This window comes from Polyodon spathula, chromosome 23, assembly GCF_017654505.1.
Source record: "Polyodon spathula isolate WHYD16114869_AA chromosome 23, ASM1765450v1, whole genome shotgun sequence".
Lineage (NCBI taxonomy): Eukaryota > Metazoa > Chordata > Actinopteri > Acipenseriformes > Polyodontidae > Polyodon > Polyodon spathula.
The window spans coordinates 15,584,807-15,598,989 of NC_054556.1; the positions used below are offsets into that span (position 1 = coordinate 15,584,807).

At 39.0% G+C, this 14,183-nt stretch overlaps 1 protein-coding gene across 1 annotated transcript in view; it reads right to left on the bottom strand.

The window, feature by feature from the left end:
• The window catches only part of LOC121297749 (metabotropic glutamate receptor 7), a 171,666-nt gene that overhangs the window by 12,975 nt on the left and 144,508 nt on the right, over nt 1–14,183 (bottom strand). The window contains exon 8 of the mRNA XM_041224222.1: nt 4,298–4,544. Coding sequence (XP_041080156.1) covers nt 4,298–4,544 — 247 coding nt within the window. The remainder of the gene's footprint in view (nt 1–4,297; nt 4,545–14,183) is intronic.

Below are 14,183 nucleotides of genomic sequence, written 5' to 3' on the forward strand. Positions count from 1 at the left end.
GTTTATTAGAACCTGTCTACCTCTAATCCTGGTCCTGGAGGGCCTGTGTCCTTCCTGGTTTTTGTTCCAACTATACCCTCAATTACTTAATTAGACTAATTATGCTTCTAATAAGCACTTCATTAGTCAAACTAAGTAATTTAGGGTACAGTCTGAACACAAACCAAAAGGGACACTGGCCCTCCAGGACCAGAATTGGAGACCCAAAGGTCTACCTGATTAGACATGTTCTGTTCGTTTTACCCTTGATTACTCTTGAAGGCCAATGTAAGTTATCTAAGCATTGTCCACCCAAAAATACTGCTCTTGTACTCTGATGGCACTGGTTAATTTCAAGAGTATAAAGTGTCAATAGTTTCAGAAGCATGACAGAGACTTAAGGCTTCATCCATAGCCACCACTATCCCCAGATCTCAATTCAACACGGCATGCTTGAAATAACCTTAAACAACTTGTCATCATGATCCTCTGCCTACCTCTATCAGCAGCTGCGTAAAATACTAATGACTGAACTGATGAATATCCTTTGAGATTTCCAGCACTTTGTGGAGTCAATGCTATTTTGTGCTGTGATCGGGGTAAACACCAACCAAACGTGCATATCCTAATATAGTGGCCAGCTAGTATATTTATAAATGGCACATTGCTTGTGATATTGGTATGCATTTGTGCCTTGTGCCTTTGTAAATCATTTACAAGCACATACACACTTATTTCTTTGCAACTTAGACATTTGTTTCCATCTCACATCCAATAATAATAATAAATAATAATAATAATAATAATAATAATAATAATAATAATAATAATAGCATTCTAACTTGTGGAAGTCAGACATGTTTCATTATAGACATGGACAGGTTCAAAACCTTGACAACCTTTGTTTTAATCTTGACATTCAAAGCGATTGAAAAAAAATAAGAAATCACAGAATTCATTAATGTTTTTCACATCATTATCTGCTCCAGCCCTCTGGAAATAGAACAAAGTCAAGCTGAAAAAGATTTTCATTTTGGTTGCTTACATTCCCAAATATGAGAATTACCCTGTAAAAAATTAACGTGGAAGGATTTGTGACAATGACCTAAGGAAGTACCCAGACTATAGTTATATTCATTTTATCACAAGCCTATATAATGTAGGCCCATCTGCATGGATGCATTGATGTCTATCTGACCAGTCACATGACTGTTGCCATGACAGTGAAGTATAGAAGCTACAGTGAACAGGCACATTGTCTATGGAAATGGAATAAAACTAACAAGAACAGTCAATTAATTGTGGCGGTGGACTGTGAATTGTAGTAATAATTTAAGAAATGTAGTGATTTGTTTCAACTTGAAGCCATTCTCAATTTCTTCTTGTAGTTTCTTCTTTTTATTATTCTACCATTATTCTATTATATTGTTTTATTACAGACGGGCCTCTCTGCTTGTAAATGCCAGTGCAATATTGGGGCTGATACATTATACCATAATACAGTTTGCTATTTGCATACCAGCATCAGTGTGGCACCAAAATAAATGTGATAGTGGGTCAGAAATACACTTCATTGAAAGAAATATAATATTTAATGTATTATGCACTTCCTATTGTATTTAATGTAATATTTCATGTATTATGTACTTTCCACTGTATTTAATGTATTATGCATTGTTTGTTTTTTTAACTGTATATCATGTATTATGCATTTCTCTGTATTTGAAGAATTATTTACTCTCTTGTTTTTACTGTATCTTGTAAAGCGCTTGTGATGGTGGTCCACTATGACAGGCGCTACATGCAATAAAGATTGATTGACTGATTGATAATACACTGCTTTGATAAACCGAAAGGCATACAACAGATATTCTTCTACCTAGGTCTTGATCTGCTATGAGTACTGGTGGTTTTGACCCAGGGGTTCTAATCCTTCAGAATCATATTCCCAATTCAGCTTAACCCTTTGTAGCTTAGGCGGAATGCTGTTATGGACTTTTGTCAACAAGAAAAATACAAATTACTACCCGGTTTAAAACATGCACACAGCTGCAAGGGAAGGGAAAATAAATGAAGGAAAGCATGACAGAGATTTCAGGTCAGATACTGAGGGTGAAGTTGACGTGAATATCTTCAGTGAATGCAATTTTTACAAAAGCTCATGGTTGTATTCTCCTAATTGTTCAAACATTTGTTTGAATCTGTAAAACAATAATGTAAATTATTGAAAATGTTTATTTGAAAAACATAAAATGGATATTACAGTGTCTTTCTTTCTTGGGAATGGGGTTTTAAAAGTTTACCCAGTCCTATTACAGGTTTGCACCACAAATGATTATATACAATTTTAAATTGTACACTACTGTTACATTGTTTCCATAACACAGTATTTTACTATAGATCTTTATAACTGTATTCTTTTTTATGTTTTTAATGTGTTTACAGAAAAAGTATTTTGAAAATGGGTTGGAAAAGGTACAATATGTACTGAGCCAAATTTGGCTTAAAGATCAATTAAAAGTCAGACAGATTTAAATTCCAATCAGACATATTAGACCAAGCAGAACGGTTCTACAGAGGCAGGGAAATGGAATCACTGTGTTTGTAATGAAAGCAAGGTAGAAAAAAGCGTGTCTTTGGCATCACTCCAAACTTCCAGATGTAATTAAGGTTAGAGGAGAGTGGCAGGGGGCTCTGAGCTCAAAGAGGAAGGAGGATGAGGAAGGGAGCCAGTCTATGGCCCTGGTCACCCAGAGCGATGTGTGGCTGTAAAGGGTCAACAACCTCAAATTAATTGGGTTAAAAGGCCAAATACTTACCTGATACAGAAGAGAAAAAAGCACAAAGCAAGATAGGAAAGAACACCCTTCAAAAAGACAGAGAAAAAAAAAGACCACAGGACAGATCCTGACTTGCACAGAGAATAGAAGAAATATATATTTTAAATATTCAATAGAGAGGAGATTTGTGCAGTAATTAGACATATTAAACAACTTCTAGAGTCTCAATATATTTTACCACTTGGGGATATGTGTTCCATTCCTCTTATTATTTTTATCAATTGCAAGTGTGGCCTATTAAAGTCATCTATTAAATTAGACGATCACTAATTTGTCTAGTTTGACAGTTTTCCAAGATTTTCAGTTACAGGAGTTTGATTTTCACAACAAATCAAAACAGAAGCAGTAAGGTGGTCTAATAAATGTGCACACAGCTGTATTTTAAGTAATTAAATTTACTCTGGTTACGTTATGATAAAGGATAGAGGAAACTACCATCACTATCTTATACTGGAGGAAACTGTAAGGAGAATCTATGGTGTTGCCACAGCTATGCCAGTTTCTCCAGGGCCATTTCAATTATTATTCTGGACAGCTCTAAACAATCTTGTCACATTTCCACCAATTGCATACTGTATAATTTAGCCATGTTTACATTACTTATTTACATGGCTGACCCCTTTTTGTATAAAACCTGGTCCCTTTTGTAGATATCACATCTATTTATGACTTGTCCCGTTATTGTAACATAGCCCTTTTTTCATCACAGGTATTGTTTTTTGGACAGATACAGTTAGAAGCAACACTTGTCAGATGCTCCTGATATTTTGAAGAAGTTTACTGTTTAGCCTTGAAATGTCAATGAGCTGAGCTGAGAAATGGAACAGCACAGCAGAGCTGTGCAAAATGCCTCACCCTAACCCTAACCTTAACCCTAACTCTTTTCATGGCCTACTCAGTTTACAATATAGAACATATTTTAGCAACATCCTGGAACACTACACCAAAGCTTTTCTCCTTGAGTAGACTTCTAAATAATATATAATCATCTCAACAACTTAAATGTAAAATTTTAATATCAGACATGTCTTAACTGCTCTGTTTATATATAATGTTCTGTTTTTTTTTTTTTTTTTTTTTTTAATTAAGCCAATATCTTTTCACCATCTTATTTTAGTTTACAAAACAGTTTCACCCATTTCAAAATTGTTTTAATGCTACAAAAACTAAAAACTAAGATGTAAAACTTATCTTTAGTGCAGTTATTCCCTTTCTTGTTTTTTTTGTGATGTCATTTCATACATAAAGGATGAAATGTCACAATTCTTTCCTCATATTGCTTGCTCATATTGTATCCTAGTTTGTTAAAAATATATATATATCTAATGCTAAGAGTAATAAAATGACAAGTCACCTCATATAAAATTGCCTAACAGAATATAGAAAAAGGGAGATTACTGTATATGCAGTGCCGTTAATATGGCTTGAGAGGAAAGAATGACATTCGTAGCTTGACATTCCTCACTTGCACAACTTACTGTTTGTATTGACGCTTTCACAGAGCTCTGTTTTGGCTTCTCCGTTCGGCCTTTCGCTGGTCTTGTGCGACAGTCGGGAGGACATTGTGGCAGCCGTCACCACGGCTTTGAAGCTGCGCTTGCGTTTCTGGACGTTCAGCTCGGGGTGGAATATGATGATATACACTTTCGGCATGTAGAGCATCCCCAGTGCCACCGAAGCACTTAAGTTCATAGATATGGTGAGCGTGGTGGTCTGAATGTACAACTGCAAGACAAGAGACAAAGATAGCATTAAAAAATACAGCTGTTTAAAGCAGTTTTTTTTTTTTTTTTTTTTTTTTTTTTTTAACCTTTACTGAGGAATAGAAACCAAACAGTAACCCCAGGTCCGACATTACAATTTTTCCTTGTCAGTCCGACACATCATGAAAAAGACGTAAAGCACAGGTTTCTAGTCGTTTTTTCTCCGGAAAAAGCTGAGAAAACCTTTCAATTGTCAAGTGAGACCAAAAGGGCGTATCTGAATGCCCCATGCAACAACTTCTGAGGACTGAGCAGGATCTCGCAGGGCTGGCCTTGTATGAGCTGGCATAGGGTCTTGAACCAGATTCTTCTGGGCCACCGAGGGTCCACTAGGAGAACTGTCTTTTCTGTTTGTATTGACGCTTTCACAGAGCTCTGTTTTGGCTTCTCCGTTCGGCCTTTCGCTGGTCTTGTGCGACAGTCGGGAGGACATTGTGGCAGCCGTCACCACGGCTTTGAAGCTGCGCTTGCGTTTCTGGACGTTCAGCTCGGGGTGGAATATGATGATATACACTTTCGGCATGTAGAGCATCCCCAGTGCCACCGAAGCACTTAAGTTCATAGATATGGTGAGCGTGGTGGTCTGAATGTACAACTGCAAGACAAGAGACAAAGATAGCATTAAAAAATACAGCTGTTTAAAGCAGTTTTTTTTTTTTTTTTTTTTTTTTTTTTTTTTTAACCTTTACTGATGGAAGCAACCAAACAGTAACCCCAGGTCCGACATTACAATTTTTCCTTGTCAGTCCGACACATCATGAAAAAGACGTAAAGCACAGGTTTCTAGTCGTTTTTTCTCCGGAAAAAGCTGAGAAAACCTTTCAATTGTCAAGTGAGACCAAAAGGGCGTATCTGAATGCCCCATGCAACAACTTCTGAGGACTGAGCAGGATCTCGCAGGGCTGGCCTTGTATGAGCTGGCATAGGGTCAAGAACCAAATTCTCCTGGGCCATCGAGGGGCCACTAGGAGAACTGTCACTTGCTCTAACTGGACCTTCTCCAAGAAGACCAGGAGCAACTGTACTAGTGGAAATGCATGGGCCACTCGTGGGCTAGGACATTGACGCCGAGTGGACCGACTAAGCGGTGGAGGGAATACCACAGGGGGAAATGTGTTGCCTCCGCTGAGGCAAAGAGATTGACCTGTGCCTTCCCAAACCATTCCCAAATGAACAGGCGTCTGACAGGTATGTTCACATCGTACTGGAGTCCAGCCGGAGCCCCAAGTACGTTCTGTACCGGTATAAGCCGACTCATCAAGATAGTTGAGTACTCTGATCCCCTGCAACCACAAGGGGGCCAGGATAGTGTCCACATGCTTTGAAAACGTATGAGGAGCTAAGGAAAGGTCTAACGGCAGCAAGGAAAACTCGTATAGACTTCCCTGAAAGGCGAAGCGGAGGTATTTCCTGTGCTCTGGACAAATGGGAACATGAAAGTACATGTCCCGTAATTCCACGGTGATTAACCAGTCGCCCGGCTGGACTGACTTAAAAATGTGATGGTGAGACAGTATCTGGAACATCCTCTTTCAAGAACTCAGGTCTAGGATGGGGCGAAAATCAAGTACCAAAAAATATCTGGAGTAGAACCCCTCTCCGCAGGAGGTGGGGTCTACAGGACGAATGGCTCGCTTGCACAGAAAGGCGGAAGCTTCCTTCTAGAGTACTGAGACCTGAAGAGGGTCAGTCACAGATGTGTGCGGAATTCCTTGGAAGTGGGGAGGTCCCAAATGGAATTGCAGTGCGAGCACCCAGGTAGCGAGCACCCAGGTGTCCGAGGTGCAAACGTGCCAGTATTGCAGTTGTTGTGCAGTGAAAGGATGGGTCTGAAGCCACACTCTGAGGTGGTTGCCTAGGGCGATGGCCCTGGAATTGCCTCCTGGAATGCTGTTGCGTGGATACACCATGCCCTGCATTCCTTGGGCTCTGCGGAGGGGCTCGGTTTCCTATCGCCACTGTGGCCTGTAGGCGCTGCCTTGGGTCACCCAGTAGGGCGGTGGGCAACGGGTGGAATGGGACAACAGTTATGTTTAGTGTACAATAAACTGTACAGTTCCATGATTGACAGTGAACATGCTTTATAACAATCTGCTGTGTGCCAGTGCACACAGAAGATCTTTTCAATGTGGGTGTGCAACCAGACTTTGGAATGTGGTAATTGCTTGGTAAGCACTGTTCCAACATTTATTTTATGACACACAGAGGAATGACTTTTCATCTGAGAAGGATTTCTTTCCAATAAAATTAAACTGAGCATGAATATGTAAAACAAAGGGAACAATGCATGAAAATAATACAGTTCCAAGGATGCCAGGTAGGTCTCCCATGTTTCAAGCTGTTTCCAGATGAGAGGAGCGCTTTAGAGGCACAAACACTTTTGAAAAGAGCTTTACAAAATTAAACACAGTGAGGTGTCTTTAACAGGCTCTTTAGTTAGTTGCAAGCTTTGTAAATTTGTATGTGGCCAACTGACTTAAGGTCAGAGGTTCTCAGACTTTTTTGTTTTGGAGACCCCCTTTAAAAACAATTCAGAACAGACAGGTACCGCTAATTGGAAAATGAGGGAAGGGCAACCAAGTAAAATTGTAATTCTGTGAAAGCAGATATTTTATGTATTTTGTCTAAGTATTACAAGGCCTATTTCTCATCACAATTGTGAAAGAAAATGTTAGGTATATTAAATACGAGTTGTTTTACAAAAGAGAAGTTTGCAGAATTACTTAGAGATACCCTAGATCATTGTGTTCCAACCCTGTTCCTGGCGGCACACAGTGTCTGCTGGTTTTCATTCCAATGCAGCGCTCAATTGCTTGATTGAACCGTATCAACAAACAAACAGCTTGAAAATAACGGGAAAATGCCCAGTCAATCACTTTATTAGTACAATGAAGGGTTTAATTAAGCAATTGAGCGCTGCTTTGGAACAAAAACCAGCAGACATGGAGTGCCTCCAGGAACAGGGCTGGGAAACACTGCCCTAGAGAACTTCTGCAGACCCGAATTTATGAAGAAGCTTTAGGCAATCTTGTTAATTTCTAAATATGAACAATTAAGGGGATAAATCTAATAAAAGGATGTGATGCATTATAATGCTTCACAAAGATGAACAGTTTGGACAAGATACATACTCCATTGAGTTCAATGAAGCCTGACTGAAGAATCTATTGTTACATCTATGCCTACCAGTTCGGATTCCAAAGATCACATTCAATCACTGTGATAACCCATGCAAATAAATAGTGCGTAAGAAGCATTCTTTTTTAGTAAAGTGGTTGTAACTGAAGTATCACAGTATTGCTCACTGTGTAAGTTGGAAATATGCAGTTATAGCAAACATGTACTTTCATTATAAAACATGAGATCTGGTACTACATAGGTTAAAGAAAGGTTGCGTTCAAGGAAGTCTGTTCTCTCCAAAAAGTGAAATACTGGAATAGAACCTAACTGCAGAATCCCATGCATCAACTCAGGAGGACTGATTTGCAAAAGACAGCCTTGCTACTCCTACACGGCAATCACCTGGCAATTCTAAGAAACAGGTGTTGCTAAGTTACGGAACCCTGAAAGAGTTTGGCCTGGCTGGTGTCTAATGGATCCTGAGCACTAGGGTCCCTGTGGTGCAGAGGCTAACAAATAGCCCCCTGAGCCTGCAGAAGCGCGAAAGCCAGTGCAGTTCTTCCTATGGGTCCTCAGGCAAGCGAGCGTGACCAAACTATGAACCAGCAACCTCCTAATTACATGACAAACTCCATAGGGCATTACCTTTACAAGGTGATCCACAAGGGACCAGTGAATAAGGTGTGAGGCCTTGTGAATATGAAACTGGCACACACAAACACACTGCTCGCTATACCTACAGTATTGTCCATAGCTATTAAACACTGAATACCCTATTAAAAGTTTACCATAGTAAAAGTATGGTAAAGTGTAATGGAAGCATTGTGAATGAATGGTAAAGCATAGGTAAGCAATGGAAAGCCCATAGAGGAATGGTAATGCAAATAAAAAGACAGGAGAAACTATGGAAAATGCGCAGTACTGCTGGCAAAACTGCACAATTACTGTGAAACTATACTGTGGTAACTTATAAGGATAGTGCTCAATTTAGAAATACCAAATGAAACATTAAAAGTTCAATGATAAACTTTTCAACTCTTTTTCAATGCCTTTAGCATTGACAACATTGAAAACAAATTCCAGTTTCTAAAAGTGATTACAGTGCTGTACTGTTTTTCCACCCAGAAGCTTAACATTGTTTATTTTTAACCAGCAAGCAAGTTTAGCAACAGAAATTAGTTCATATGCAATTGTATGTATATATTTTATAAAAAAATCAGTAATTGGAATGTCAACTAACTTGTTTGCTTTAAAATGCACTTTGACCAAATCATAAACAGCATGGTATAAAACGCAGTATAAGACTTTGCAGACAACTAATATGTTCTGCTGTTTTATAAAGGTAATCGTTTTGTTGAAAGGCTTGCTTAACCCAGACCAGCATGCTCTGCTACAGTTAGCATATTTCTTCACACAAATCGTATTAAGGCAAATTGAATTAAACTGATTCACACACATGTTCCAATCTCATGCTGTACATATTCACCGGCACTGTAGAATACATAAATAAAGACAGGTCAATATAAATAAAACTAAAACAAAAATTTAAAAAATGTCTACAGAAGGATCAGTTACTAAATAATAGATTTTGCATACTTTTTGAATTATTAATTCCTATGCATTCACTTATTGTATTGTGTGTACTCTATGTGTTAACAATGCATCTTTAAAATGTGATGACCCCAAAAATACAACTTTTCATAGATTTTTTTTTTTAATGTATGCACATTTCTGCCTCACAAGTTACAATGAAGTGATTTCCAGAATAGGTCATATGAAAAACGTTAGGTTACGGGTTTAACCCTGGTTCCCTGAAAGAGAAGACGACCACCAAATCTCACGAGGTCACATCACTCGTGTTCACGGGTTCGATACAGAAGAGAAAGTGAGCTCCGTGGAGTGACTGTTTATTTGGTTTACTTTATCTATGAGTTCCTTATGTTGCCCTACCCAGTTTTCTAGTGCAGCACCATGCAATAGAGGTGTGTCAATTGGTAATATTCTGCTACCAGGGGTGCACATTATTCATTTGTCATTGCTTCATATGGGAATGTGTTGTTGCTCTAATAGCCATTAAACACAGGTACAAAATTTCGGCTCCCTTTTTGATGAATGGTCTGAGTGACATACATTAGATGGGAAAAAAGTTAAAGTTTCTCAACAACGCTTACAGAAAAAAAGTACTATGCTAGCATGCAATTGCCCACAGCATGTCAACTACAATACTGCATTGACTAAAAGTCAAGATCTATTATAGAAAGAGTCCGGTAAGCACATAAGCAGAGAAAGAGAGGACCAAAAGTGAGAGAAACAGATTTAGAAATAAAAGCAACAGCATTAGCGCCTTGAAAAGTAGAACACGTGGCAGCTCTACCAGTGACAAAGGAGAGCTGCAAGGTTGTGGTGTGTGTGTGGGTGTAAGACGGAGAGACAGAAGCAGCAATGATAAATGAAAAATGTGTATTGTTTATCTCTGATCACCAAAGCACCACACTCGGACATGTGCAGATTATAACCCCATTCCTCCTGCAGGTACTGTGTGTGATGCATTCGTTCTTTCTTATCAGCAGTCTATGTGCTTAAAGCTTAATTTTTTTAAAAAATGGCAACAATTTGGACCTTTCACTGACATACCATGTTACATTTAATGAACTTCATTTAGAATTACCTTCATGAATCACCAGTCTACACCTCAAATTCTCTTAGTGTTAGCTGACTTGATCACACTATATGATGGGTGTCATTGTACATTTTTGGACAGTGTGCACTTCTAATTCTATCTCCTATTATAAAGTTCAGAGGGTATAGAAACTGCATGGTGAGATTTGCACTTACCAGTACATAATGAGGACATCCTAATAAGACATGTGTGTCCTCACTGGTATTTGAAATCGCTTGCTAAGCCAAGATGTTTGTTTCTCTCATTTATATCACAGAGCTGGTGTTCAATAGTCTTGCAAATCTAATTACGATTTTATTTTAACTTTTTATTAGATTAGATGACAGACTTTACAAAACTTCTAATAGCTGTTTATTTAAAAGAATATATTACAACTATTCAGCAAACTGTAGAAAGACAGAACAATTTAAATAATAACAATAGTAGCTATATAGTAAAAAATGATATTAGTTATACAACTAAACTGACTAAACAGGTTAAATGGGTTACTACATAGTTACCATTCACAAAAAAACTAAAACAATCCTAGCTGCTACCAGATGTAGATGAAGGACTGATGTATAGACTGATGTATAGTTTTTGTAAAAATTAAATAGTTTGATACTCTCTAGGTATCATACCACAAAGAACATTATCAGTCATTTTGAAATTACAGCAGGCATTTTGAAACTACCTGCAAAATGCCTGCTATAATGGGCTTGTGTAATGGGATGTATGCAGACTTGTGTTACTGACAATCTGACTATTTCACATATCACTAAGATCTGTACTCTCTTTTATCTTGGATTCCTGAGTGTAGAGAGGAACACTGCTGGTTTTTTGATCTATAAATGTTTAAATTGATAATTCTCCCCAACATATTCTTTAACAGGATTCTCTTGTTTACTGCAGTCGAGGGGCATACAGATTTTAGTACTGGGGGAATATCTTTGGGCAGTGTTTTAGTTGGTGGTGTTTCCTGCAAAATTTCTTAACAGTGCATTATGTTGCCTTTGGTGAGCCCTGTTTTATCCGTATCATAGCATTTTATTTTTAAACATATTGTTGTCTCTTGAAATTTGTAATCAAACATCATGATTCATAAATAAGCTGGGCAAAATATTTTAGTACAGAGAATCCTCAATGTAATGATTTATTGATTTGCAATTGACAGATGATTTAACGATGTATGTGATGTGACTCAGGGCCCGATGACTGTGATGGGTGCTCAAGGCCCGAGTGAATGATAAATTTGGCCGGGGCCTCGTCCGTGGGCGCTCGGCAGCTACCTGTGTGAGGGCGGCTAGGAAAAATATGAATGATAGCATGCATCCCACTGCCCCAAAAGACAAGGCTGCCAAACCATGAATGGAAAAAGTTATAATAAATGATTAACGCAACCCCCAGTGGCGCACTGCCACCTACCTACCAAAATATGGAAACATTTATGAAAATAAAGCAGCTGGGACATGGCCCGTCCCCCAGAGCACGACTGCACTAAGGGAAAGAGCTTGGCCTCTCCAGCCTGACCACGCACCCAGCAGAACTAAATATGAACCACTCAGCACTCAGGTAAGGAAAAAACCCTTACTCACATATTTTTAATTTTTGGTGTAGGGGGAAACCTCAGGAGTCCATGGCTGAGGGTAGCCCTTCCTCCAGGCTCCAAAAAGGTCGACTCCCATTTCAGCCTCTCTGCGCATTACTGAGAGGCCGAAACGAAAGAATAACAAACTGAGCCTTTATACGTTTGCTGATGACTTGTTGGTAGGGGGTGGATTATCCTTCCAGAATAGCAATTACAATTACAATTCTCAACATTTAACATTTGCAAGGTGAAAAAAAAAAAAAAAAGATCTCTTCTGAGGATTGCAGTGTATCCAGATCACGCACCCTCCTGCAATAATGTTAAAAACTGGTTTAATGTTCCTGCAGTACGTAATTCACTTCAATGAGAGTGCTGAGATTCTTGCAGGAGAGAACTGGATACAATGTTCATAAGAAAAATGAAAAATATTTCACTTGGTGAGTAAAGGTTTATTTACCTGTGATGTGTAAATAAAAAAAAAAATTAAAAAAGATGTTGCTATGATATGGACAAAACGGGACACACCAAAGGTAAAGAAATGGGTTTCTTGTAAACACTGCAGAGGGTTCTGTAGCATAGTCATACAGAGGGTTGCTGTTGCTATTTCACATTTTAAGAAGGATGCTTTTTGTCTGATAATTTTGGAACACTTTTGGGTCCTTTTAACGCAGTTGGACCAAATTCTGTGGAGGTGTTGCCTTCATTTACCTAAACCACATGTGATTGAGAAAATGGTGCTAGGGTAGTGATACCTGCATGTAAATGAAAAGTTGTGTAACTGGTGCCCCACGTGATCACAGTATCTGAAGGTGGTAATATGCACATTTTGGTGTTTTTTCATGTTATTTAGAAACATAGGGCCCAATCTTCGATCTTCGCACAATCCTCTGCTAAATTTCTGCATCAAAAAAAATAGTGCTTTGGTACAAAATGAGAGATATTCCAAAACGGCACAAAGCAGTTGCGAGACATTGGAATGTAGCAACTTTTTGAGCAATTTGCAAATCTGTTTGTGCCTCGCAAAACCGTCTGCGCATTCACTACCAATATAGCAACTGCACACAACAGCCAGGTAGTGTGAATAGTAGTGTGTGCGCAGAGTTAACGCAGTCCTTTTACAATCCTTATTCTGCGCGTCACAAACCTGGTTTTGTGCTTGGCGCATACCTTCGAATATACCAGGATGTGGCAGGCTGGTGAGTGGATAGAGGCCCAGAGACAGACTGCAGTTCAAAAAAATAACTATTTTATTATAAATAAACAAAAATAAAGTGCACAAGGGCAAAATAACAGATACTCAAACACAAATAAAGCAAAAACAAAACTCACAAAAATAAAGTTTCCAGGCTGGGCAATGCCTTCACTGGATTTAGAAAATTCAAAAACCCACAAAACAAACACCAACCTGCTTCCTCAGCTCCCTTCTCCCCAAATGAGAAGCTGAGGCCTCCTTTTATATCAGGTGGCTGGGCGCTGATTGATCGTTAATCAACCTAATCAACTAATCAACCCCAGCCACCTGAACATAATAAACCCAGGCAGGCAGGGGAAGTTAACCCCATCCCTGCCAATTTAAAAGGGCAGAGCTTTGCTCTGCCACACAGGATCACGCATATTGTTGGCCACTCCCCCCATATTGCGGGATGCATTCATTTTATTTCTGCACAACGCAGAATGGACTGTGACACGCAAAAGGACGTTTAGAATATGGCAACTTGGCACAATTTCGGCACAACGGCCATTTGCGATGCTCATACCCCTCTGCGCGGCGTACAAACCTTTCGAAAATCAGGCCCATACTGTTTTCATTTTAAACCATCGACTGACGCAACGCTAAATTGGCGGAGTGTAAAATAGCGCTCTGCTAAATTTTACCTCATCCCGACTGTATTAACTGGCCCAAAATGAATGAGGCACGACGCAAGCTGCCACATTTAAATGCAAAAATTCAGCTGAGCTGTTCTGAAACCCTCAAAATGGGCTACTGGTAGCAAAGATTAACAGACTAATCTGAAAAAGTGTCTTGATTTTATATTATATTGTTATTATACGACGATAACACCAAATCAAGCTATCAATCCGGTATCAAGCTATAATTTCATCCTCAGGAAGATCAGATAGGGTAATGCAGGCCTCAAATATTCTCCCTTCTTCTCAGTATTCTCCCTCTGTTCCTGGGTTGTTCAGGAAGGTTAGGAGTCTGCATTCTCTGTCGTAATAAATGCCCCTGAAAA